We start from the raw sequence: 25,765 nt of genomic DNA, 5'->3' as shown, positions 1-25,765 counted from the left end.
GACCAGAAACAAACAGATTGTAGATAAATTCTACCACAGTAAAATCTTGGTTCTGGTCGGTTATTGTGTCGTTGTTGTTACATGGTCCCCTGAAAATGTAGGCTACTATATTGTAAAATTCTTCAAAGTGCACTTGCAGAAACTTTAAAAAGTGTGGGCAGCTGCTCTACCCATTCACATTCAAGGGCAATGGAAGGCAAATCTCTGTGCGAGGACCAGTGAAAGTATGAGAACAATGGCGCACACAGATGTGCAGTATTGCCAAATCGGGTTTTACGTAAATATGCAGACAAACGACAATTAACCGAAAAAGACACACAGTTATAAAGAAACGCGCATATTTATATTTATTTACATTTATATAGTTACTGGGCAAATGCGTCCTGCCCACTGTCTCTCAGGCTGTGGCACTCGGATACGTACCGTGAAGTGTTTCCCTTTCCCAGAACAATCAAAAAATTTCTTCATCTTTCCATTGCTTAAATGCGGGGAGGTGTGCCGCAATCCACCTATCGGTATTCGACTCCGTTGACTTGCACACTCCCAAAATATCATCGAAGAATCGGTAATTGACTGGATGACAAATAGCCAAGATGGCGGACAAAACGCCTGGCGGTACGCAGAAAGCCAGCGCAAAGGTAAGCAATTCACACAGCCAATATACAGCTAAACTAACGGATGCAGAGATTATGTCCCCCGAAACATACGCAGTGTTTACAACAGAAATTGTGAAAAAAAGTTAACTGTAGTTCTTCGACTCGTTGCGTCTGAGTTCCCACGACCACGGAAGGCGGCAGTGGGCTTGGAGCCGTGGGCAGAAACATGAAGGCCCTAACGAGCTAAGTAGCTGTGTACACACACACTGGAAGTAGCGGGCAGGGTCTTTCGTGCGTACCAAATCTGTGGTGAAATAATGCGTGGTGTCTATATTTATTATGAAATTTGTTATGAAACCGTAAAATGCATTTAAATGGCAAATTGTCATGCTTTCAGTCTTTTTAATATTTAGCTACCAGGTAACGTAAGGTTGGCTAGCTAGCCAGTGTTGTTATAAAGTATGCTGTGTACACAATTTGCTGACTAGCTCTAACGTTACCGCTTGCTAGCCAGTTGTTGTTGGTCACGCATTAGATATTTAGAGTTTTTCGGACAGTTAATGGCAGCTGTTATGTACCCGTTCGTCTTGGAAACGATCTTTCCCGCAGTTGGTTTGTGGATGGAATATTGAGCATAGCATGTTAGGCTAACAAAAGTCTAGTTAGATCAGTCACTTTGGCCTTCTTATGCGCCTTAGCTGGGTCGGCGGCTGACTGTTTTGATTCTTGGGCATTTGTCTATATTTGTTTGTGTTAGTTTGACTGCATAGCTTGCTAGTTAGCTAAGTTTTGCGGGCTGAAGTAGCTTCAGCAAGTTTCAGGAAGCCATACGATTAGCCAGCTAGCATATGTGTAGTAAACGAGCTGACTGGCTACAGTCAAATTATCTAGCGAGTTTCAGTGTTTTCAGGTTTTTGGAGTTTCGTATCTGTCATGGACATTATTAGCTAGTTATTTGGCTGTATTGTCTCACTTAGGATGCTGGGTAGCTTCTGAACGTACCATGCAAAACTGCTCATTTGTTTATAGTGGGGTGATTCATTTTGACAGCCGCTGTAGAAGTTTGAATCGCCATAGTATTTTATGCGATTTTGCAAATCATACTTTACATTACATTATTGTCATTGCGCTTATCCAGAGCGACTTACATTGGCCATCATTTTATCCGTTTATACAGCTGGATATTTTATTAACGCAATTCTGGGTTAAGTACCTTGTCCAGGGGTACAGCAGCAATGGCCCAGTGGGGAATCAAACCTGCAACCGTTATGAGCTCTGCCCCTTACCACTGTGCTACACTGCCAACTTTTATTTCTTAAACCATGGACTGTCAGCTGCAGGGTTGGCTATTTATGACTTCTCTAAAAGCTGACGTTATCAGTATTGAAAGTGTTAGCCTCCTAGGTAACGTTGCTAATTTGTTGGCTGGTAGTGTTCTTGGTCAGGCCTGTTCTTGGTAGTGCATCTGAACTGACACTATGTTGCACTGGGACTGCCCCTCCTGAACAGATGGTTGATTTGTCACTTCATATTTAAAAAAAAGCCAGTACAAACTCACAATTGAAAGTAGCAGGTTGTAATATATTCTAAATATTAATATAATCTTTGTAATGCAGGCGCTATTGGAAAGCAAGCTCAAGGCCTTCAGCATTGGAAAGATGGCTGTTGCAAAAAGAACCCTCAGCAAGAAGGAGCAAGACGAAATTAAAAAGAAGGTAAAACGTTGCTGTCACTGTGCAGGACCATTCATTCCTTTCAGCAGTGCACATTTCTTATGGTTAGGTTACAGTAAAAGGCCCACGCTTTACATCTTTTTGCTGCTTTGTATAAATTGTTGCTTAGATCACTTTAAGCGTATATTTTAAACTGAAAACGCCCACTTTTGACAGCAAATATCCTGAAAACAGCAGATTATTAATTGCTCATAAACTCAGAAGAAGCCTTGCAATAGCCTTGTAAGAACATAAAATGTAACCTGGAACAAGAAGTTGTGGTCTTCGGCTGTCACTGGGTGATGGATGCTACCATACTTAGCGTCGTCTCGATGAACAGTGCAGATTTAAAAAGACTCAAGGTCCGAGGTGTGACTGGTTGGGTAACCTTGTGAAAACGACACTTTGTGTTGTCAGTCTCGATTATACACCCCGTTTGAAGTTGGTCAAGCTGAAATGTGACCTGTCAGTGTGTTACCGTCACAGTAGAAAGAGTGCTGACCGTCTGCTTTTGCAGGAGGATGAGCGAGCAGCAGCAGAGATCTATGAGGAATTCCTCGCCGCTTTCGAGGGCGGGGACAGCAAAATCAAGGCCTTTGTCAGAGGTGGCATTGCCAACGCATCCAAAGGTAAATGGTGCCGCGAACCTTGCTCATGGCCATTGTGATTTTAAAAAAAGGATGATTGCATTTCTGAAGTGGCTATAGGGTTACTTTAGCTGTTCTCAAGCTAAAATGGAGTAGCGGTCAAGCAACTACGCCTGGGAACGAATTTCTACTCACAGGTGTGCAGATTAGAATGCGACAGTGGGGCACTGTACATGTATTCTTAAGTAGAAATTTAAGATAAATGATTTAATATTTGGCCTTATAAGTGGATCCTATGCAAAGGTTAGCTGTGTTAGTCACTTTGTATTAGGCCATCTGTTAGGCAGATAATGTAACACAAGCACTCATCTTTGCTTGAGAATGGTGTTAATGTAATTAAAACTGGATGACAAAGCCATTTGTCACCTTCTGGGTGTCAGTGTCTTCCTGACTGTGTTCCTCCCCTGCAGAAGAGGCAACCGCTGATGATAAGAGAGGCAAGCTGTACAAGCCCAAGTCTCGCTTCACCGAAGCAAAGAGCATTCTGCCATTAGAAACCCCTCCACAGTTTTTAGCAATAGATAAAAGAAATGTAAGTATTGCTCTTGGGCCTTTGGATTTTTTTAGCATTTTATTTCTCGGGACACTTAAAGTATCGCTTGTACCCGTCTCTCTTTGTAGACCTCAAAGAAAGCCGAAAAGGGGAAGAAGAAGAGCAACCTGGAGCTCTTTAAAGAGGAACTCAAACAGTAAGGCACCGACCCGAGCTCTCACTCGCATTTCGTTACGGTGGCTGAGGTGCGTTTCGGTGACTGTCGCCCCCTCTACCCCCAGGATACAGGAGGAGAGAGACGAGCGGCACAAGATGAAGGGACGGGTCAGCCGTTTCGAGGCCCTCTCCGGTGCGGACGGCCGGCGATCCTGTGAGTGGCTTTCTCGCCGATCGCGAGCGGTCGGAGCGGCCCCTCCGCGCAGGGCCGATCTCTGACTGCGTGCTCCTCTCACTGCCCTGATCTCAGCCCTGTCCTATAACCTCGCAGTTTGCTTGCTCTCTGTGCGCAGAAACAAAGGTTTATACTGCTTTTCTGCTTCTTTTAGCGGATGGTTGGTCACGGAGAAACCGTCCCTTCAGTGGTAATTTGATTTTATTTCGTGGCATGCTCTTAATTCAGCGTTTTGCCGCCAGACCAGATTAATCAACAGTCTTGCTCTTTTGCTGTTTTGCAGTCCTGGACGATTCAGCGCCTGGATCACATGATGTGGGGGACCCCTCTACCACTAATTTATATCTTGGAAACATAAATCCACAGGTACTTAGAAATGTGCTTTAATTATCTTAATCCACGACATGGTACTTTGTTCAGTCTAACTACAGGGCGTTTAGTAACTTAATTTTTTAATTGTTTTACAGCATCATGATTTGAAATGTCAATGTATTTAACCAAAATAGGTTTGTTAGAAGTGAAAGAAGTACCATAGCCCTGCTCAGTTTGAGCATTTGTTCAACATTTCCAACTGTGACTCTTCCTCCCTCCCCCCTCCATAACTCTTGTGCACCTTTAAATGTCCCCCAAGGCCAGAGGGTATTTAACCTGAACCTGGTCTGAGTTAGTGCCACCATAGGTGCGTGCGGATTGGTCAGGCTATGGTTGGACCCGAGGAACTCGCTTATGACACTGTGTTTGTCCCCCCCCCCAGATGAACGAGGAAATGCTCTGCCAGGAGTTTGGGCGCTATGGGCCATTGGCCAGCGTGAAGATCATGTGGCCGAGGACAGACGAAGAGCGGGCGCGGGAGAGGAACTGTGGCTTCGTGGCCTTCATGTGCAGGAGAGACGCTGAACGAGCACTCAAACATTTGAATGGTGAGGCTTCATGTGGAAGCGTGTGGGTTTTGGGGAACTTCTGTCCTAGGGCCATTTGAGGTATTTATGTATCCTATGTGGGAAGTCTTACAGTGTATTAGCAGGTAAAAGCAATCAGAGTAGTGAAAATAATAATGACCAAGTGTACAGTAATATATTCGGTTATCTTCCGTAGACTGAAGGCTGTTGTCCAGTGAATATATCGCACTCACTCACCCTCTTCCACTGTGATGAAAGCCAGTGGAGGGCCACAAATTGTGCCTTTCTAGTTACCGCATCCTCACGGTGGTCGTGTTTGAATATGATCGTTAATCGGATTCATCACCGCTGTTGTGAATGTTTGCTAGTGGAAGCAAAAGTAGGGTCAGTGATTCTAGAGTCTTGCGTGTGGCAGATGTACTTTCATCTGGTGAGCCACAGCTGGCCTGATGTGTACGGACTCGTTCCAGGAAAGACCATCATGAATTTCGAGATGAAGCTGGGCTGGGGTAAAGGCGTGCCCATCCCACCCCACCCCATATACATCCCACCCTCCATGATGGAGCACACCCTCCCCCCTCCCCCCTCGGGACTCCCCTTCAACGCCCAGTCCCGCGAGAGGTTGAAGAACCCCAACGCCACCCTCCTGCCACCACCCAAAAACAAGGAGGAATTCGAAAAGGTAACTTGCTACATTACATACTGGCCATTTCAGCTGTACACCCAAAGTAGTGTCAAATCAGGCAAAGTGCTTGCTTTTGAAAGCCTTTTGTTTTTAGGGTATAACGTTTATTCATAGGAAATACCAGGCATAGCTTGCATTTGGTATTAACCTTCAATCCTGCACTTTAAACGTTTATGTTTAAAGCTGTAAAACATAAATAATGCAGTAAAACAAGCTGTATTTAGATTAAATATTAAAATAATATTAGCAAATAATACATTGTAGACGTATGACATCATAGATTGTCAGGGGGTGTTAGTATATGGTGTTAGTAATTAGCAACAGTGGTAAGTATATGGAAAATTTAGTACTGTTACTATTGTTGTGTAATAAGCTATGAGTTGTGTTAGGCTGATGGCATTATGTAACGGCTGCTGATTGACAGTTCAGTTTATATTGCTTTAAATTGCATAGGCACTACTTGTTGAAAGTGTAGTTGAATGAATGTGTGTTGTGCATCTGTATAACTGAAGCAGGTCACTGTTGTATATGAACAGAATTGGCCACTTAAACCAACAAATTGAAGTCAGATGTAAACCACTTCAGTTATTCAGTTATGCTAACTGGGTTCTTCATTTGGAATCTAGACAGTAGTTCTGCAAAGCATTTTCTTTGTATGAAGTTTTAAAACTGACAGCAGTAAAGTGACTATATGCAAAATTCTGATGCATTAATTGCTATATTTTGCTTGTTGCCTGTGAACAATACTCACATATTCTATGTTTATTATCTGATGTGACTTCATATCCAGAGTCTGTCGCAAGCCATAGTCAAAGTGGTTATCCCAACAGAAAGGTACATGTTTTTTCCTTTTTTTGAAATTTGACATAAAATGTAGAAAATCAATTCTCATATCTAAAAAGAGTTTGACCAATTGGGCAAAACATGCTGCTGGAGGTTGGTTTGGGTGAGCAATAGTCTGTGGTGGCAAGTTATGGTAACAATTCAATGTTCACAGCCCCCCCCCCCACCCCCTTCAAAGGCACTCTTTCTTGTATTGTGCTTAGTGTTTTTTCATTGCTGAATTTTCCCAGCATGTAATAAGCACAATTGACTTACCGAGGCCATTACATGTACCAGATTCTGTGTCAAATGGACGTGCGGATCACAGCGCTGTGATGTTAGGCCTAAATAGTGTATTATGCAGACAATAAAATTTCAGTGGTCATTTTGAGCAATAATGTCATGAAAACTCCTAATTAGAATAAAAGATATTGTTAGTGTGGTGTATGTGGCAATATTAGTTACAATACTCAGTGACTGCTGTGTATGTTTTGTCTTTTAAGGGCTATCCTCCATGTTAATAGCAAGACAACCTAATAATGGTTATCATTTAACATATACACTAGGGTCCAAAATTATTGTGACATCTGGGCATTTTGTGGTTAAGTGTGGATGTGTCCATGTAGCTATTAGTTTTATCACTCGAACCTAATTTATGGTGTGGTGAAAACAGTTACATGTTTTGGCAACTAGTAACATTTAACATTAACTATTAACATACCCTTATTTCCTACATTTTAATAATATGTATGACATTAATTCTGCCAAACAAATTGACAACTCCATGACATTAACTTAATTTTAAAAGGTACCTACATACTTACTGAGTGCAGACAAGTGAACAAAAATGACCATCACTTCAATTAGGCCTGATTGAACGTTGCCCTGCCCCCTAATTGAATGCTCATACTGAGGCCTATATAAACCTAACAAGGTTGGAACATGGTCACAGAGGATGAAACTGGAATTGACATTGACATAAATATGACTTTCCCAATGTCTGATGGAATATGCAGCAAAAATATTGTGGGTTTTCAGAAAAAAAAGTGAGTGTCCCAATAATTTTGGACCCCAGTGTAAATCTGTCTCAGATCAGATTTTTGGTATAAGTCAGTATGATTTACAGTTAAACCCAGGAAAAGTGTTTGACTGGTAGAATATACACTGAGTCAGTGATGTTAAAGGTTTGTCCAGCCAAATGCTGTCACTTTGATTTACTTTTTGTAACTTATCTATTGCACTGCCCCAAGCCCCCATATTGGTCAAACAAACCCCGCGAGTGTTCAGACCATATTTACTCTCGCTGGCAATCGGTGCAGGTAGCCCTCCTCCCCCCCAAATCCAGACTATTGCTCACCTGGAACCGCGCACCTCCCGGCCTAGGCCAGCCGAGCATGGCCTCAGCCAGCCCCAATCCCTGTAGTCTTGAGCGACCTTTGACATTGGCCTTGGTGAGCAGCACAAGCTGAACTGTCTCCAGCAGCGAGGGACCAGAAAAGCGTTCGAGGGACGGATTGGGAAAGTATACAGATTTTTACCTGACTCGGGTACGGTCGGCTCCGATACATGTGACTGTTGCATTTTAAAGACATCCTTTGTTGTTTTTGTGGGCCACTTTAGGCTAACCTTACACCCCCTCCTTCCCCTCCCCTCACCTAAATGACCTCAAAATGCACATTAAATACACTGCAGTTTCTCTGCGTAATATATCTTTGTCTATTTATGTCATTCACATTTTATTCATCATCATGCATTTGTAGATATTTATGTCATTCGGTAGCCATTTTATGCTGCAGCTGCCACTTGGGAAAGGTATTGTTTAACCTGAAGGCCACTAGTCTGGTCTTTGCAGTGTAATTTTCGAAATTGTTGAATGACATAACATTTAAAGATTTATGTTTGTTAATGTCAGTCAGTTTTAATTCTTGCAAAAGAAAATTGATCAAAATGCCTTCATTTGTTATGTTGACAGCACATTTTCAAACATAATTTTGTTTTAGCCTAGATTTAGTATTCCTAAATTTTTCATAGTTAAGTTGTGTAACATGGTTTTTTTTTCATTTTTCATAGTCCACACATGATTTGTCTTTAGAATACCTTCAAATTTGAGTAAATGTGAATATTGTCCAGGGCAGTGTAATTTTGATACATAAATACAAGGAAAAAATGTTTTTTGCTAACATCTTTTTTTATTCTTGCTGAGGTTTGAGGTTATTTCAGGTCAGCTTCTACCTACAGCTATAATTAAGTCTCTGGTGTACCCCTAGACATTGGGTCTGTATAGCACATTTTTACACTTTCAGCACATTTCAGGTTTTAAAGGTTCACGCACAGCCTCAGGTGATTGCTGTCCATTAGCTCCAGTGTAAATCAGTAACAGAGAGTAGCGTCTTTGTGCACCTGGTGGAAGGCAGTGTTCGGGTTGCGGATTCTGAATCTGTTTGCTCTAACTGTGTCTTTCTCGTAGGAATTTGCTCTCCCTCATCCACCGGATGATCGAGTTTGTGGTGCGTGAGGGCCCCATGTTCGAAGCCATGATCATGAACCGTGAGATCAACAACCCCATGTACAGGTGCGTGCGGTACCCCCCCCTGCACATCAGAAACGGCTCCTCTCCCATCCTCTCCCATTCTGGCGCGCTACATTATTCATCAGTCCTTATCTTTTTTGTATTTGTAGCAGAATTTGAATTTAGGTGCCTGTTTTCTATTCGTCTATTTTGAAGAGCTCTTAATTGCAGTGGACACTTGGTAATTGCATGTTCTTTAATTTGTTGTGGCGTGCTTTTAACTGCAGTGTGCATGTATCAGGAATAAGTAAAGTGAACAGGACTGCACCAGCTGAGACCAGCTCCACACTGTGCAGGGAATATGCTTTTCAGAAGCAGAGGAGGTTACTGCTGACTTCTGACAGGCATGTGGGATAACCTGTCTGAATAGAAAATCCTGTTTTTTATCTGTAAGCGTATGATCTAAGTCTGTGTTTTTTGCCTCAAGGAGAGAAGCAATAAAAGAGCTGATTTTTTTTTTCTTTGACTTGTTTTGACTCCTGACTGGATCTGATCCATGTGTTTTTTATTTTTTTTTTGGACTGCATTTTTGTGGTCAGCTTGCAGATCTGGTCCCTATGCTTTTTTTCCTGGTTATCTGGAAGGTTGCACTTGTTATCTGCCAGGTTATTGAGCAGCATATTTAATTAGAAGTCATTTAAAGTGTGTGATCCTACACACACCTTCAAGCCATTTATCTAATGTGAACCTTATGCATTGGCTTGTTTCTGCTGGGGATAGGTTAGGGTATGTAGGCAGAATTTGCTTGTCTCGTCGCTGATTGGTCAGGCATCTGCGAGTTATTCAGATGACTTCAGCGGAGTATCACCTATCCTCCAATAGGCACCCAGCATGCTCTATCGCGCTGTGTGACTTGTAGCAGGAAAAATAACGGCAGTGCTGCATGAGTGTATCAGATGATTGCATTTCTCAGTTTTCCATTCCATTGAGGTTGTCGGTATGGGACAGCCCTGCGACAGCATACAATTGATTTCAAAATAGGGCTGCGTAAAGGGCAAAAAAAGGACATTAAAAGCTGATGATGCCACACACACCTTCAAGCCGTTCATGTGGTGTGACAGTTATGTGCCGCTCTGGTCAGTTGTTTGATTGTGGTGCTCCTGTTGTTCCCTTCAACTACAGGTTTCTGTTTGAGAATCAAAGCCCAGCTCACGTGTACTACAGATGGAAGCTGTACTCCATCCTACAGGTGAGACGGATTCATTTTTTTTCGTTTGCGCGACCGAACGCGTCTTCTGAACATCCTCTTTCAACGAGCGTCACCGCTGCCCCCGCAGGGAGACTCTCCCACAAAGTGGAAGACAGAGGACTTTCGAATGTTTAAGAACGGGTCCATGTGGCGCCCCCCTCCTCTCAACCCATACCTGCACGGGACGCCGGATGAGGATGAGGATGAGGAAGAGGAGGACGCCAGCAAGAAGGGCTGCCTGAAAGACGAGTGAGTGTGCCAGAGGGTCACCTGTCCTGTCACAGGCCGAGAGCTGTCACCAGGGCCTCACTCCATTGTACAGTCTCTTGTTTGGTGCTTTCAGATGAGGCTGCACAACTGTTGGTCGTGGCATTATAACAGTGTTAATGTTAATTGATTATTTTTGCATGTGCAAAATGTTTTTTTTTTTTTTTTTTGTTTCTTTGTAATTTTCTTGGCAACCAGTAAATCCATGTTTTGAGTTGTCTTATCTTTTATGCAGAACAGTTTTATTTTGGAAAAAAAAAAAAGCTGGTGCATTCTTTTGAAACCCATTAAGATACCTCTGATTTAGAGGATTGATGGTGGTTTAAAGGAAAGTTTTAAGATTGACTCCACTATTGGATGTAAGTTCATCCCAGTTTGGCCCCAAGCCGGTTGCTGGCAATTCTGCAGGTCCCAGCCCTAGCGTAGAACTGCGGGATGGGGTTTCTCCCGAGGTCGCCTCGGTCACAGCATCTTGGTTACAGCGTCTCGATCAGCGGCGCTTTCCCATCTCTCCCCCCCCGCAGCCAGAGGGACAAGCTGGAGGAGATCCTGCGCGGGCTGACCCCGCGGCGCAGCGACATCGCCGACGCCATGCTGTTCTGCCTGAGCCACGCCGAGGCCGCCGAGGAGATCGTGGAGTGCGTGGCCGAGTCCCTGTCCATCCTGAAGACCCCGCTCCCAAAGAAGGTGAGGCCCACGGGACGGGGTGCAGGGCGGCAGGGATCGGCCTAAATCCAATCCAATTCCTGGTTAAGAGTTGTTAATGAGTTATTAGCAAGCACTTACGGGTCATCAGTGTTCAAGGAGGGAAGCCTCAGATCCCTGCATGCATTGGTAATTACTTCTAACTGATTTTTCTGCTTGAAAGGGATGGGGAAAATCTGTTTGCATGGAGTTGTTAGAACGGGGGGAGTTAAATATTTGAGCAATCACTTAGGAGCCATGTAATATTCAGATCTGAGATGATCAGACGTGTTATCCTAGGAATATGTCCAAAGGGATGGTGTCTTAAAATCATGCTGGAAGCAATTTTTTTCAAAGTTTGTGTTCTTTCTATTTCCCACAGATTGCAAGGCTATATTTGGTATCAGATGTCCTGTATAACTCGTCTGCTAAAGTTGCCAATGCCTCGTACTACAGAAAGTAGTAAGTATGCACTGTTGCTACATTGTTGGCTATTCCTTGTATAAACTGGAGTGAGAATGTATAGAATGCATTGATGTCTTAAACCATTTCTTTTTTCACAATGCAGCTTTGAAGCAAAACTCTGTCAGATATTCTCCGACCTAAATGCCACTTACAAGACGATACAGGGCCACCTGCAGTCGGAAAACTTTAAGGTATTTCTACCCAGTTATGCCTTAGAAAAAAAATATGGCCTTGCCAACCTTTGCCGGTGTTTTCAAAAGATAGGTGCTACATCCAGTAGAACTTCACCTGCCACCTACCAAATGATAGGTGGAGGTGTTGTGCAGTCTTATCTGAAAAAAAGTAAAAGGAAAAATTAGCCAGTAGCTAACGGATCGCAACACTTTTCTCCGCACTCCCAGCAAAGAGTGATGTCGTGCTTCCGGGCGTGGGAAGACTGGGCGGTGTACCCAGACCCCTTCCTGATCAAGCTGCAGAACATCTTCCTGGGCCTGGTCGTTCTGGGCGCCGACAAGGAGACCATTGCTCCCGTTGTGGAGGTGAGTACCTGAGACGGGAAGAGAGCACCCAAGATATGCCTGAAGAACCCCCTTTCCAAGCATGAAGTGAGATCGCCATTATGAATGACTTGGAATGGTTGTGCTGAACGGCAAATTCCGTTTTAACCCTTTTGCGTGTAACTTATTTGTTATGGTATGTAGCGCGCGTGTTACCTTATATGGTTCGTTATGTTTTCATTTGCGTTAAGTTTCTTATAGATTTCAGTTAGCATTTGCTATATTTTTACAGTTAAATTGCTGTTTCCTCAAAGCCAAAATTAGCTAGAATTTCTCCAATCTAGTGTTCTAATCGCACCAGTTTTAGCATATGCGCTAAACGGCTAATCACACCGGTGTGACCATACGCGCGAAAGGGTTAAAACGAAATTTGTGAGATGGACAAACTGAAGCAGCTGTTAAGCGTAACGGTGGTGAATGTGTGGATTTTAGACGAGGCGTGTCAGTCTCCCCTGTCTCTGCACGGGACAGGCCGAGCCTTCAGAGGACATTGATGGAGCCCCCATTGTGGAGGAGGAGCTCGACGGGGCACCCCTCGAGGATGTGGATGGGGCGCCCATTGACGGGGTGCCCATCGACATGCCCCTCGACGGAGCCCCACTGGACGACTTGGATGGGGAACCCATAAAGACTTCAGAGGACGACTTGGACGGCATCCCCTGTCAGTAACTCATGAGAAACCCCACCTTAGAAATCTCAAGAGCTCATTATTGTTATTGCCTTCCTTTAGGATTGAAATTTAGTGGGTGTGTGTTGGCATTGTAATACGAAACTTTAACTTTTAACTCAAAATGTTCTTTTCTCGCTGTAGTGGATCCTTCCGGCCCGAAACCTGCTTTTAAGATGGCCCCATCAAAGTGGGAGGCAGTGGATGACAATGTACTGGAAGCACAAGGTGAGCCGGTCCCCCTCATAAGCCACTGAGTGGGATCGGGTTGAAACCAGCTGTTGCCCCTTGCTTTCCATAGGAACAGATGTTCTCAGTCGCTAATGCCGTTCTCTTTCCTCCTCTCAGCTGTTACCACTTCCAAATGGGAAATATTCGATCCGCCGGAGGAGACACAGCCAGCCAAAAAGTGAGTCTCCCTGGACATAAACCTGCCTGTTTTACGAATGTTAAGAACAGATTTATTATTTGTCAAGCTTAGTTATCACTTAAAATGTAAATCCGATTTAAACCTGAAAGACGTTATACAGAAAAAGTCGGTGAACCGTTGGAAAATTAACCCTTAGAAGTGTCTGGTCAACCCTATGGAGAAGCGCACACTAAGTTAATGACTCTTGGTGTTAATGAACTTGTGATTTCTGAATGCGTGGTACGTTCAAGCAAAAATTTAGCCTTGTTTTCTTCCCTCAGAACTGCCTTTTAATCTGTGGAATGGCTGGCCCTCATGTTTTACCCTTTTGACTGTTTTTCCACTACATGTGTGCTGTGTAAAGTCCACTGTGTAAGCGAGATCTGCTTTCTGCAGGGATGAGGAGGAAAGCGAAGACGAGGACACCAGGGGCTCCCTCTCCATCGAGGCGCAGCCCTTCTCCAACCCCGTGAAGACGGACTCTTCCGAATCCAAGTCGGCCAAGTACTCGGAGATGAGCGAGGAGAGGCGCGCCAAGCTACGGGAGATCGAGGTAATGGCAAAAACCCATCACTGGCACCAAGTCCAGGTTCTCATGCAAACTGCGCTAGTTTGCATTGGTGTTCAGTTTGGTGAGTGGGTTAACCCTTGACCTTTGATTTGTGCACAGCTCAAAGTGATGAAGTTTCAAGATGAGCTGGAATCGGGCAAACGGCCAAAGAAGTCTGGGCAGAGTATCCAGGAGCAAGTAGAGCACTACAGAGACAAACTGCTGCAAAGGGTGAGCGAATGGTGCTTTTAGATCGCTCCTCATCTGAAGGGTACTGACTGCGACCGCAGAAAGACGCTAGCTGAGTGTCTGAAAGCGATAGTGAAGCGCCTTGGGCTACAAATGGCGTGTGTGAACATATGTACTCATAGACCACTCTCCATCCAACTCACCTGTTACATATGTAAAGTGTATTATTATTAGTGTTCCACAGGGGAGTTTATACATTGAAAAAAATTGTCTGCCTGTCCAGCTTCTTTGTATTGGAATTGTGTGGTAAGTAAGGTTTCTTTTTCTTCTTTTGGTTTTCAGGAAAAAGAAAAAGAAATGGAAAGGGAAAAAGAGAAAGAAAAGGACAAGAAAGATCAGGAGAAAACAGAGGTCCGTCTGAAAGATGAGAGGGATAAAGAGGATTCACCCAGAAAGGAGAGGTGAGCTGTTGACAGGGTGTGATTATTTGATGTATGATGTGTTATATTGATATACGCACAAATGATGGTTAATTTAAGCATTTCTCATGTGTCCATTGGATCTATGTTAGCTCTGCTGGCTCAGTCATGAATGTCATAAATGGCGCCACGCTAGTGGCAGCTTGTTACGGTAGCTCCAGTCTACTACTGGTCGGACAACAGAGTCGTCAGTCGGAGGCTCCTCCAGCTCCGATGCAATAAGGACTATTACAGGAGGTCATTTCTGCCCACTGCCATAGCCATCTTCAATGACTCCCCTCTGTGCCAGGAGAGGAGACTCCCTCACTGAGTGGCAATTTCCAAAATGCACATTTTTACTTTAATTTGTACATTCTATTCTATTTTTATCTTATTCTATTTATTTTTATTTGGCTTAGTAGCTTTTTGTATAGATATGCATATTTGGGAACGCTGTGTTCTTTTAATCTACCTCATTGTGTGTGTTTCTGTAAGTTATGTGTGTCTTTTGTCACTTTGTACTGCTACTGTAACACTGGAATTTCCCCTTGGGGATAAATAAAGTACTCTATCTATCAATGATAAGAGATTAGTTGATAATATGCCAATATGTGGTATGTGTACCATTTTGCGTAAAGGCATATTGCCAGTTTGGCTCAGAATGGCAGCCTGGGGGGGTTCATGTGAAATTGCTCTTCATTATGACCTCTTTTTTTTTTTCTTGTTGTGGTTGCCAGGAAACGCAGGCACAGCTCCTCGCCCAGTCCCGCGCGCAGCAGCGGCGGCGGGAGGCGGGGCAAGTCCCCCTCCCCACGCTCAGAGCGCTCCACCAGGTCCTACACCAAGGACGGCTCTCGCTCTCGCTCCTCCCACAAGGACTCGCCCCGGGACAGCAGCAGGAAGTCTTCCAAGAGGTACTGCTTGGCTCTGCTCTGGGGTATCAGTGCAGCACACCTCTGAGGGAGCTGGTTTTTTGGCCCCAAATTGGTTAGGGGTTTCAACATTTCTCAGATTGGCTATGGGATTAGAAGATGCAATGATCATTTTGAAAAATAATTTTTTCTTCCATTACACTAGAGTGTGCAAGAATTTCAGTTTTTTACACTGCTGTTGCCTACACCATTCACCATTAGTGAAGTGATACAAGAATTCCCTTCGACACTAGAGGTTGCACCCCCCAAAATGGTTAGGGGACTAGAAGTTGCACCCCTGAAAAAGATGCATGTTCTGAATTGCATCAGTAAATATCCGGCTGTATGAAGTGTGAAATGCAAGCTGTACATGTCTTCCTAGATGGCACCATCTATTAAGGCACTGATTCTCAATCCTGCTCCTGGGGCCCACCTGCTTCACACGGTTTCCATCTTTCCCTGCTCTATCTACCTGACTGAACTCATCAGTGGCACTTTTGATTAGCTGAACACACCTGATTTAATCAAACGCATGTTTACTAATTTCAATCAGGTGTGTTTGGAGCAAAGATAGATAGATAGATCTGCAGGACAGGGGGGCTCCAGGAGTAGGATTGAGAAACACTGTACTAAGGTATTAATTAATGTTATGTTTGGGGACATTTTCGCACAGAAACATAATTGTTAGTGTTTACCAATACATTCATTGCAGCAGGCCTAATAATAATGTGTACGATCGGTGGTTATAAAGTGTGCATTATCCATCAGCATTGTTGGTAAAATAATATCGGTGAGCCTTTACTTCCTGTTGCCAGTGTACAAAAGCAGTATTTAGTTTTTCCAGTCTTAGTCTTTGTTGAATTCTGTGTACATTTGGCTTAGCACATGGCAGTTGAAAAGCCTGCTAAAAAATCAGATTTTAAACTGACTCTCTCTCCCTTTTCATTTTTAGGTCACCGTCGCCGCCAAGGACCCCCAAGCGGTCAAGAAGGTCTCGGTCGAAAACGCCCAAAAAATCAAGCAAGAAGTCCAGGTCGCGGTCCAGATCCCCACACAGGTCTCACTCACCCAAAAAATCGGGCAAGAAGTCAAGGTCACGGTCGAGGTCTCCACATCGGTCTCACAAGAAATCCAAGAAGAGCAAACACTGACCAATGGCTTCCCTCCCCACCCACAGCTGTGATGTACAAAAAAGACTGGAGCTGCAGTTTTTTTAGGTGCCTGAAAGATGTGAAAGGAAAAGCTTTGGAGAGCCGCCTTTTTCATGTGATTTTTTTTTTTTTATCTCCTTCCACAAATATGACCATGTTGTGTAGATCCAATGCTGTTCTATATTGTACATTAATGCAATTACCTGATGTCCCTGCTTCCTAAGTTTAAATCGTCCTTGTGGTGGGTCGGTCCACGTATGCGACTGATGACTGCAGTCTTATTTTCACGATTGTTTTCATTTTTTGTAGTTCTCATTAAAAAAGAATTTAATTACAACTCTGGGTTTTTGTGTTTTCTTCAGGGATACATTTGACATGCCTTGTCTGGTGAATTTTTACTTTTTATCAATAGTGTATCTGTGCTGTTAATGTATATATAGCGACTTGAATTATGAGAACATACATTCTGTCTTTCAAGGCTACCTTACATAACCTTTACAGGTGTGTGTGTGTGTATGGTGGGGGTCAGTACTATATTTTCATGCATGGATATCCTGAAGTAGCAGTATCAGTCACTTATATTGTGACGTTGATTAAGAAGTGGTCTATGCAAGAAGAAAACCATGATGTGGGGTTTTTCATCTGTAGTTCTGTTTGCTCACACAAGCGCATTTCTGTCCCAGTGAGTAAAGTTGCATTTCAAGGCTTTTCAGTGGAACAAATCATGGCTGTCCTGCTTAGGTATGTGTGTATTTACTTTCAGAGACTAAATAAACTGCTGGTGCTGCCTGGAGTTAATATTAAGCCACGGGGGGTGGGATGGTTGACAGTACAGCATAAGTTTTTAAGTGGGTTAAAGACTGAGTGACTACAGGGTTGTCATTATTGAGACCAATATGGCTGTCACAGCCACATCGGCTGTCATGTCAATGACCTACATGGCCTGTTACCATGGAAACTTTGCATTTTACCATGTTTGGAGGCCTGCATTGACACCTTACGGAGGTGGTTGGAAACAAGCACAACTCTGAACACCTGCACTTCTGGGAACGGACAGGAAACTGCAGTGTGTGATAAGGTCACGATGTTTGTGCTTCATTTATGACAGTATTTGATAAAGAGACAAACAATTGAACATTGATATCAGATGCTTTGTGTTAATGTACAGTACCAGTACATGGGTAACTTTAGGAAAAGCAGAAAAGAAAAAAATTAAAACACTAAATACAAAAAACTGACTTCTTGTCTATATTAAATTTATACATGACTACATATTCACCGGTTAAAAGTGCAAAAAAAAGTCTATTCCAAAGAAAAACACGTGTGCGACAAAGGAGTAGATAATCAGACTGTAACTCACTGGCGTACAAATTCCACGTCATTGCTGTAAACACTGAGCGGCAAGTGAAAACTGCGTTCGCGTTTCCACGTGACGGTGTAAGAATTTTGACCCCAAGCTTTTGCCGTAGACTGCACTAGAAGAGCGAAACTTTTTGAACGATGTAGTGTGGTGGCAGGTGTGAGATGTCACACAACAACATAACAACATTCATTCAGTAACTGAAGTGTCGCGTATGACCCTGTCTGTTTTTTCAGCATGATGGAGCCTGGTTTAGAAATGTCAGCCATGATTCCTGCTTTGCAGGAACTTGGAAGGTAAGCGCTTTTGCGCTGGTTAGCCAGCTAGCTAGCCGCTAATGTTTTTGGCGTGAACAGGCACTACATCTCTGAATTGCGCGGAAATGGCCCTCTTATTCCATGCAGTTTCGTGTCTGAATATTTACAGTCTCTGGCTAACTAAATAAGTGGTGGGAATGTCATCTAAAATCACGTGGGATATGTTTTATCCTTGTAATTTTGCAGTGCCGGTGCGACGGAGTACAACAGCGTAGTGCAGAAACCGCGACAAATCCTTTGTCAGTTCATTGACAGGATACTGACGGATGTTGATGTCGGTAAGATTCCTTTTTGTAGCACACGCCTTGTCTATCACATTGACTTGATGACAACACAACAAGACATCATATATCTAACTATAAAATTAGCCTCTCGTATATTTGACCATTATATCAAAAGTAAAAGCTTCCTGTTGAAACAGTGTTGCACGGCTAGAGGCTACTAAGCTTAAGTCAGTTGAGAGCTTGCAGGTACTGTAGTTGCAGCTGCTGCGAGAAGGCGCCCGAATGCAGTGATGCCAAAATAACAAATAACATATTGATCATTGTAAAGGTTAGCTAGTCAGATGGTTAACCAAACACTTATTTTCATTTAGTTGCCTTGGAGTTAGCCAAGAAGGGCAATTCTGCCCCGGCCTGTGTTATGCTGTTAGACTTTGTCCAGCACATCATCAAGTCGTCACCCCTGATCTTCGTTAACCCCGCCTGCCAGCTCGACCGCTTCAAGGACGTGGAGCACAGCTGCACTGGTACGTTATGCGCTTTCTTGACTTTAACGCAGCTTGTTGGTCAGGGAACTACAGGCGTCAGAGGTGATGGATCAAAAAGTGCAGAAAAAACAGCCTTGATATGTATACGCGAACCCAGCCTGTTCATCGCATTTCTCTCTCACCCTTTAGATTTCAGTAAGTGGATGATTGCGCGTCTTCTGCGTATTGCCGCCGCGCCCGAATGCGAGCGCCTGCATCAGAAGATCGCGTCGGTCATCGGCTCGCTCCTGCACCTCCTCCGAGCGAAGAGCCCCGTTATCTTCGGGGCGCTCGCCAGGGAGCTGATTGTCCTGTCCCAGGATCTGGTGGAAGCGCACAGGAGAGGCTCTCCGGGTAAATCCGGCGGGGGTTCCTCAGCATGGCCTGTGGTGGTCAGTAGGTTCACGGTGACGGCGGTAGGCGCGGCAGGGTACCTGACGCCGTCCACCCTGCAGCTGACATGTGGGCTCGCCGCAGAAACGCTGGACGTCACGACACTGACGGTCCTGACGGACATCCTGCGGGGGGTCTTCTCCCCGAGAGAGGCCGGCGCCGCCTGGGAAGCGGGCTGCTCCAAGATGGCGTACGGGAGCCCCCGGCTGAGAAGCGCTGCCATGGCGCTGCTAACGCACGCCACAGAGCTCGGCGGCTTCCCCGAAAGGCGGGCGCAGGCCTTCATCTCCGCCTACCTGCGCGTGCTGGGCTCCCTCCGGGCCGCCCGCCCGTCGGACCTGCACCTCTACGGGCGCGAGCTCCGCAGGATGACGGGTCGTGTCTTCGCCCCCGGGCGGGAAGCCCACGCCAGGTTCGAGCGGGCCCACCTCAACGCCCTGATGGAGAAGCTCCACGAGCTCCTGGTCGGCGGGCTCCTGGAGGGGCTGGAGTCGGAGGAGGTGAGGGCGACCCTGTGCGAGCTCTTCCGCTTCCTCCTGGGGTCCGTCCCGCCGGGGTACGAGTCCGCGGCGCAGATCAGGAAGGGCCGGGTCAACGACATCTGCAGAGCCCTCATCCAGACCATTGGATCTCAGGCACACATGGAGGTCAGTGTTGAGTGTTGATCAGCTGGGCATTAAGTCTCCTGTATAAATGTTACCTCACTTTTATGTTCTCTTTTTCTCTTGTGGACTCACTCAGTACCTAGAAGGGTACCTGTTCGCTGCCCTGAAGGCTGAAGGGATGGCCCTTCTCCAGGAGGGCCACAGCAGCTCCTCTGACTCAGATGAGGCCGATAGGAGCGGGAACACCATTCCCGCCAAAAGGCGGTGCCTGTCTGTCCCATCCCAGTCAAGCAAGACACCCAGAACCCCTGAGGTGTAAGTGACAGTGTTCCCTCTTCTTTTCTCTCAAGCTGAGGAAACAGTGCTTTAATAAAAGTCAGTATTCAGTGAACAAATCATAGAGCTGATTTGATGAGTATGCAGGCTGTAATATCACAGCTATTTTAAATCAGGAGTTGATATGGACCTACAGAACTGCATCTGTCACTGGATCTTTCTGTTTTGATAGGCCTATCCCTCATATTCTTCGGTTGTATTTTAATCCTAAATTCTGGTTAAATGTTGTAGCAATCCCCCAACTGAATTTATCTCTTTCTCTTTTAATGTAGCCATACAGTGCATTTCCTATTAATCAGCTCTTTAAATACAGTGGTCTATGCAACAGAGTTGTATTGCATTGAAAAATGTGAGTTATGGTAGATATGACTTGAATGAACAATCATTCAACAGGTTATGGGTGCTTTCACACTAGAGCTTTTGGTGCGGACCCGAGTCCACTTGAGCCGTTAGTTCGGTTCATTTTGTTGATGTGAAAGCTGTTTTCCGAACTCAGGTGCGCACCAAGGAACCGCACCGAGTCCTCCAGAAAATGGGGGTCTGGGGTACGGTTCACTTGAACTCCACTGCAGTTCGCATTTGGTGTGAAAGCTATCCGATGTAAAACCAGGAAGTAAACGCTATTTTGCCTCCCTTTTGCATTTGTGCCTAGCGACATTGGTAAATAAAAGCTGCACGTTCCTTACGTGCTGATGACGTAAACGGACCAGGTTTTGCAACCAAAAAATGTAATGTAAAAGGATACCAGTGGGGGCAGGGGGAGGGGGAATAATTGCACTCAAGTTCGAACCAGCAAAACGGACCAAGTGTGAAAACAGCCTAAGTCACTTACAGTGATAGTATTGGAGATAATAGAATGTGTTTAACTGTTCCAGTCTGATTTCCCCGTGGTTCTCCTTACAGTAACATATAGCAAGTGTAGAGGTTGTCACAGTGCGGGTTACATTACAGTAAACGGAGCCTGATTTTCTCTATGCTGATGTTTTCTCCTGCCCGCCCTCATTCTGGGGGCCAGTGTGAGCGAGACGGATATGAAGCAGAACAGTGAGGTGTGGGCCTCCGTGCACGGCCGGCTGGAGGACCTGGTGACCCGGCTCAAGGACCAGGACGTCCCCGAGGCCGTCTGCGCCCTGGAGGGGGTGGCGGTCATCGTACACCTGGCTGCCCTCTGCTCCGCCCACTGCCACTGCAAACCCATGCTCAGGTACGGCCACCTACGGCAGGGTCCTCCCATCTCCCAGAATGTCTTACAAAAGTGCATACAGAAAGGTTAGGCTAAGAGCAGAGACACTAGTAAATTATGAATGTCACAGTCCGATACATAACATACATATCTAACATACCACGTTGTGTTAAGTGCCATAGTAGGTGTAAGAGGAAGTTTTAGGATTTAGCAAATATGCTATGAAAGTTCAGACTTTGGGGTTAGTTGAACTGAGGTGTAGTCTGAACAGGTGAGCTTTCTGTCTGTGGCAGAAGATGTCAGTGACTCAGCTGTTCTGTCTGTTGTGGGAAGCTCATTCCACCACTGGGGGGGGGCAGAGTAGCGAAGAGCAATGCTATCAAAGAGGCTCACTGTATATGGCTATTGAGAGAGGCAAAAAATGCTAAAACAGTCGATGCCTGTCATGCTAGATACAGGTCATTAAACTTTATCATCTGTGGGGTTTCTTGGAGAGAAAGCTCCATTTCCATGTGCTGGTAATGTCCCCAGCTCTACTGCTGTCATGAGTCTATCTCACAAAGTCTTAATTGAGTTGGCATCATGCGTTGATTCACTGCTTTATCTACAATCTTTATCTTTTTGAAAATTCCTTTAATCCCCTGGCCCTCAAGAGACCCAAGGGCGCTTTAATTGTACACCATGCAGTAACTTAAGGCTCATTCATAATTTCACTTGTTTGTAATCAGAGCATGAAATTTTCCTGGAACTGTCTTAAATAAATAAACCCCAGGGAAAATATTGAGTTGGACTGAGCACACGCTAAGTGAGTTCATAAATGCTTGACACTCTGGTCCAGCCAGACAGTTTCTGGGTTGTATTTTTCTCAGAACCACTCTAGGAGGCCTCCTCATCTCTCTCTGTTGTGTGATCCCCAGCGGTAGCCCGGAGGTGAAAGGCACCGGTGCTGAGAAGCCTGCAGAGCCCCCAGACGCCCCGGCCCCGGCCCAGCTGATCTGGGTCCAGCCCCGGACGCTGGGCCAGGTGGTGGAGAGCTGCCGGTCCATGCTGGCCAACGACCGCGAAGACCGGCTGGAGCACTACATCGACCGAACCATCAGGATCCTGGACGCCATTCTCTACATGAACCGTAAGGGGGCGCTATCACGGCTTCCCACAAGCAAATGAATACAAGGCTTCCTTTGGGAATCACAAAATAGAATGCCACAGAATCTCCCAAATGGTTTTAAGATTCAAGATTCAACTTCAGGATTCATAATTGCTATGTGTAACAAGTACAATGGAATGCTTACTCCCCACTAACTCCCGCAGTAACACTCCTAAACATAAATTCTGAACTTCTAAACATAAATTCTAAACATAAATTCTAAATTCTAAAAATGGAGTAAAGTGTCCAAGTGTAGTACAGCAATAATAATAGTGTAATAAATATTAACAATAAGGTGGTAATGGCAAAGAAATGTGATATTGAGTAACAATATAATGAAAATCCATACTGATAAATAATAATGATAAAGTGGTAAATGATAATGACAAAGTGATAAATGATAATGCTTTATCATTATCATTATCAAAGCTTCCTTTTTGCTGTGTCAGTTCTGTTTGGTTGTGGGTGCTACTTCTGGTAGACCGCTGTAAGACTCTGTTCTCATTTCTTTGTCCTGTTGATTGCAGTCGGCAGCCAGAGTGATGTGGGCCTTCATAAGAGTGTGTGCGCCCTGCTCTCCCTGCCCTGGGTGTGTGAGCACTCCTCACACCCCTCCTATCAGTCGGCCGGCTTCTCCTCCAACTTGCTCAGCCTCAGCCAGAAGCTCTCCAGCTCTTTCTGTAAGACCTGTTCACGCTTCATCTATGACTTGGGTTTTACGTCCATACTCTGTTACTCTGTAATGTTTTCTTTCATATCAGATAATAAAAATCAACAGTACTCTGTTTTAAAGGTTTCAAAAAGTTATAACTGTTATTATTTGACATTGTTTGTTTGATCTGAAGTGAAACATACTGATGTTGAAATTAATTATTCTCTCCTTAAATGCTCTGAAAATCAAAAATGAAAAACATGTATTGGCAATAGTGTTTGCTGTTATGCAATGTTAAATATTTGTTACCTTTTTTGTATGCCGATCGATATTTTATTGAATTTATTCAGATCTAAGACAGAAATCTGAGACACCATCATCACATGCGAAACAGTTATTATTACGTAATTATTGGGTAGGTGCCCTTTTCCAGGGCAGATGGCAGAGCAGTGGAAGGCAGAGCTGGAGGTGTGTTTCTGTGTCTCTCCGCAGCACCTGAGACGCAGGCGCGCTGTGTGTACCTGCTGTCCCTGCTGCCGAAGAAGACGTGCGCGGAGTGGCGGGCGTGTGTGTACCGCTGGGCCCTGCAGAGCCCGAGCGAGGCCGTGAGGAGCAGCGCCGTCAGGGGCTTCCCCGGCCTGCTGCACCACCTCGGGACCAAGGCCCACAGCCTGATCCACGAGACGCTGCTGTACGTAAGGCCGCCAAGCGTCCACCGTCCCACAGGGAGTACTCTCACACTGAGCATGCTCCAGCTTACTGGGAGTACTCTCACACTGAGCATGCTCCAGTTTACTGGGAGTGCTGTCACACTGAGCATGCTCCAGTTTACTGGGAGTACTCTCACACTGAGCATGCTCCAGTTTACTGGGAGTGCTCTCACACTGAGCATGCTCCAGTTTACTGGGAGTACTCTCACACTGAGCATGCTCCAGCTTACTGGGAGTACTCTCACACTGAGCATGCTCCAGCTTACTGGGAGTACTCTCACACTGAGCATGCTCCAGCTTACTGGGAGTACTCTCACACTGAGCATGCTCCAGTTTACTGGGTGGACTCTCACACTGAGAATGCTCCAATTTACTGGGTTTACAGGGAATACCTTCACACTAAGCAGATGATACACAAATGTTACACATTTTTTGCAGTTTGTAACTCACACATGCCTGGGAAAGTAAAGTCTAGCTGGAACAATCATGCTATGTATTGTTGCATTTTGATGCTGACTGATCTGCTGTCACCACACGCAGGAGTAAGCTCCAGGACTCCTCCGTGCAGGTGAAGAAGGAGCTGGCGGGTATCACCGGGCAGCTGGCCTGCTGTCTGGCAGTGAACTCCCAGCTCAGGCTGCCGCAGGCAGAACCTGTCTCTCCAGAGACCTTCCTCTGCACCTGGCTCTCCGTCGATGCTGTGCACTCCGGCAAGGCCACCACCATTGGAGCCTCCATTTTCACACCCTTCCTGGCACTCCTCAAACCTAACGTCGACAGCACAGTGAAACTAGGTCAGCAGAGCTCAGTCTGCATGGTGCACACTGTTGTCAAACAAAGTCTTCAGCAGACAAATATTATGTTAAAAATGTGCAAGACTAATGGGCCCCCAAAACACTTTAATCTGTTACTGTACCAATCACAATTATTGCTGACAAGTTTTTTTTTTCCAATTGAAGTCCAGCTAGGTTGTTTCTCTCTACAAATAAGCACTTCTATTATTATTTTAATTTTAAATTTATCTCAGCAGTAGCTTGGGATAATGACCATGCCTCAGAAAGTACATTTGAAGTTTGTTTAGTTATTGTTGTTTGTGATGCGGTGGAAATAATTGGTCCCTAGCTGGAGCTTTACAGTCAAGTGTACGTTAGCTTCAAAGCTGGGCTGGACTTTGTTGTAGCCCTTAGGTCCCACCCCCTATGAGTGGCAACCAATCAGAGAATGGCAGAGGATCTGCGGTGCTGTAATCGTCCTTCCAGGATAATTCCTACCTCAGGAATACAGTGTACTTATTTGAGGTGTTAGGGATGTGTTTATGTGACATTTTATCCATAGCCCACCCATAAAGTGAGCCCTGTGTTGAACCAGTGCTTCAGAGGCTTTCAAATTGAGTGTGTAAATGTGACTCAAGTTGCTAAAAAATGAGGCAACATTGCTTGACCCCAGTCCTTACGTTTTGAATCACACTGTGTTGTTCCCAGCATTCATAGAGAACATCCCCCGCCTGTGCAAACACCTGGACCTGGGCCACGGCGATCCTGACACCAAGGCCCTGGTCAGCTCTCTGGTGGGCCTGATCGAGGACCCGGCGGAGGAGGTCCGCATGAGCTTCAGCAAGGGCATTAAGCACCTGCTGGAGTCCTGGCAAGGGGACGGCTACCTGAGAGAGGTACGCTTCGCTCCGCTTTCCCCACTACTCCCCCCGGGGGCTCTCCATACAGATCTCCAGGCCAGAGAGACGCGCTTAAGGCCGTGTGTGTGTGTGTTCACTTTGCTCTTGCCTTCCAGCTCCTCGTTTCTCGGCTGAAGGAGGCTTACGTTAACGCCAAAGCCCAAAGGAACAACGAGGTGAAGAACACGCTGATTTTCACCACGGGGGAGATCGGGAGGTATGGTGTCCGCCCCTTTCCCTCCACCTCGCATCCTGTTCTCCTTCTCTCTCTCCCAGAGTAGCAGACCGGTGTGCTGTCACAATACTGGAAATTCAGTTCAGGTTCACAGTA

The 25,765-nt window shown here is 45.3% G+C and overlaps 2 protein-coding genes across 5 annotated transcripts in view; both read left to right on the top strand.

Annotated features, from left to right (window-relative positions):
* The first annotated feature begins 581 nt into the window (after positions 1 to 581).
* Positions 582 to 16,570, top strand: LOC118795570 (U2 snRNP-associated SURP motif-containing protein-like). 4 transcript variants are annotated; one of them, XM_036554150.1, is made up of 26 exons: positions 582 to 638; positions 2,213 to 2,311; positions 2,826 to 2,937; positions 3,366 to 3,487; positions 3,577 to 3,644; positions 3,730 to 3,818; positions 3,994 to 4,029; positions 4,123 to 4,205; positions 4,594 to 4,759; positions 5,209 to 5,420; positions 6,214 to 6,257; positions 8,713 to 8,817; positions 9,937 to 10,003; positions 10,092 to 10,252; positions 10,795 to 10,957; positions 11,337 to 11,416; positions 11,523 to 11,610; positions 11,821 to 11,958; positions 12,448 to 12,637; positions 12,788 to 12,871; positions 12,992 to 13,052; positions 13,449 to 13,605; positions 13,723 to 13,833; positions 14,134 to 14,252; positions 14,987 to 15,163; positions 16,113 to 16,570. In XM_036554150.1, exons 1-26 carry the CDS (start codon positions 594 to 596, stop codon positions 16,309 to 16,311), a joined length of 2,976 nt encoding a protein of 991 aa, XP_036410043.1. In that variant the 5' UTR covers positions 582 to 593; the 3' UTR covers positions 16,312 to 16,570. The 4 variants fall into 4 exon arrangements, with proteins under 4 accessions (XP_036410043.1, XP_036410040.1, XP_036410041.1 ...); XM_036554147.1 differs by having other exon boundaries at positions 12,409 to 12,637; XM_036554148.1 differs by lacking the exon at positions 3,994 to 4,029 and having other exon boundaries at positions 12,409 to 12,637.
* Positions 16,571 to 17,804: 1,234 nt separating this feature from the next.
* Positions 17,805 to 25,765, top strand: part of atr (ATR serine/threonine kinase) — a 31,510-nt gene continuing 23,549 nt past the window's right edge. Inside the window, exons 1-12 of the mRNA XM_036553987.1 lie at positions 17,805 to 17,967; positions 18,175 to 18,266; positions 18,584 to 18,736; positions 18,887 to 19,776; positions 19,871 to 20,049; positions 21,092 to 21,294; positions 22,224 to 22,382; positions 22,928 to 23,080; positions 23,545 to 23,743; positions 24,303 to 24,556; positions 25,244 to 25,431; positions 25,551 to 25,651. Of these exons, the coding sequence (XP_036409880.1) occupies positions 17,909 to 17,967; positions 18,175 to 18,266; positions 18,584 to 18,736; positions 18,887 to 19,776; positions 19,871 to 20,049; positions 21,092 to 21,294; positions 22,224 to 22,382; positions 22,928 to 23,080; positions 23,545 to 23,743; positions 24,303 to 24,556; positions 25,244 to 25,431; positions 25,551 to 25,651 (2,630 nt within the window). The 5' untranslated portion in view covers positions 17,805 to 17,908. The remainder of the gene's footprint in view (positions 17,968 to 18,174; positions 18,267 to 18,583; positions 18,737 to 18,886; positions 19,777 to 19,870; positions 20,050 to 21,091; positions 21,295 to 22,223; positions 22,383 to 22,927; positions 23,081 to 23,544; positions 23,744 to 24,302; positions 24,557 to 25,243; positions 25,432 to 25,550; positions 25,652 to 25,765) is intronic.

This window comes from Megalops cyprinoides, chromosome 20, assembly GCF_013368585.1.
Source record: "Megalops cyprinoides isolate fMegCyp1 chromosome 20, fMegCyp1.pri, whole genome shotgun sequence".
NCBI lineage: Eukaryota > Metazoa > Chordata > Actinopteri > Elopiformes > Megalopidae > Megalops > Megalops cyprinoides.
This window is presented reverse-complemented; position numbering and strand designations above follow the sequence as displayed.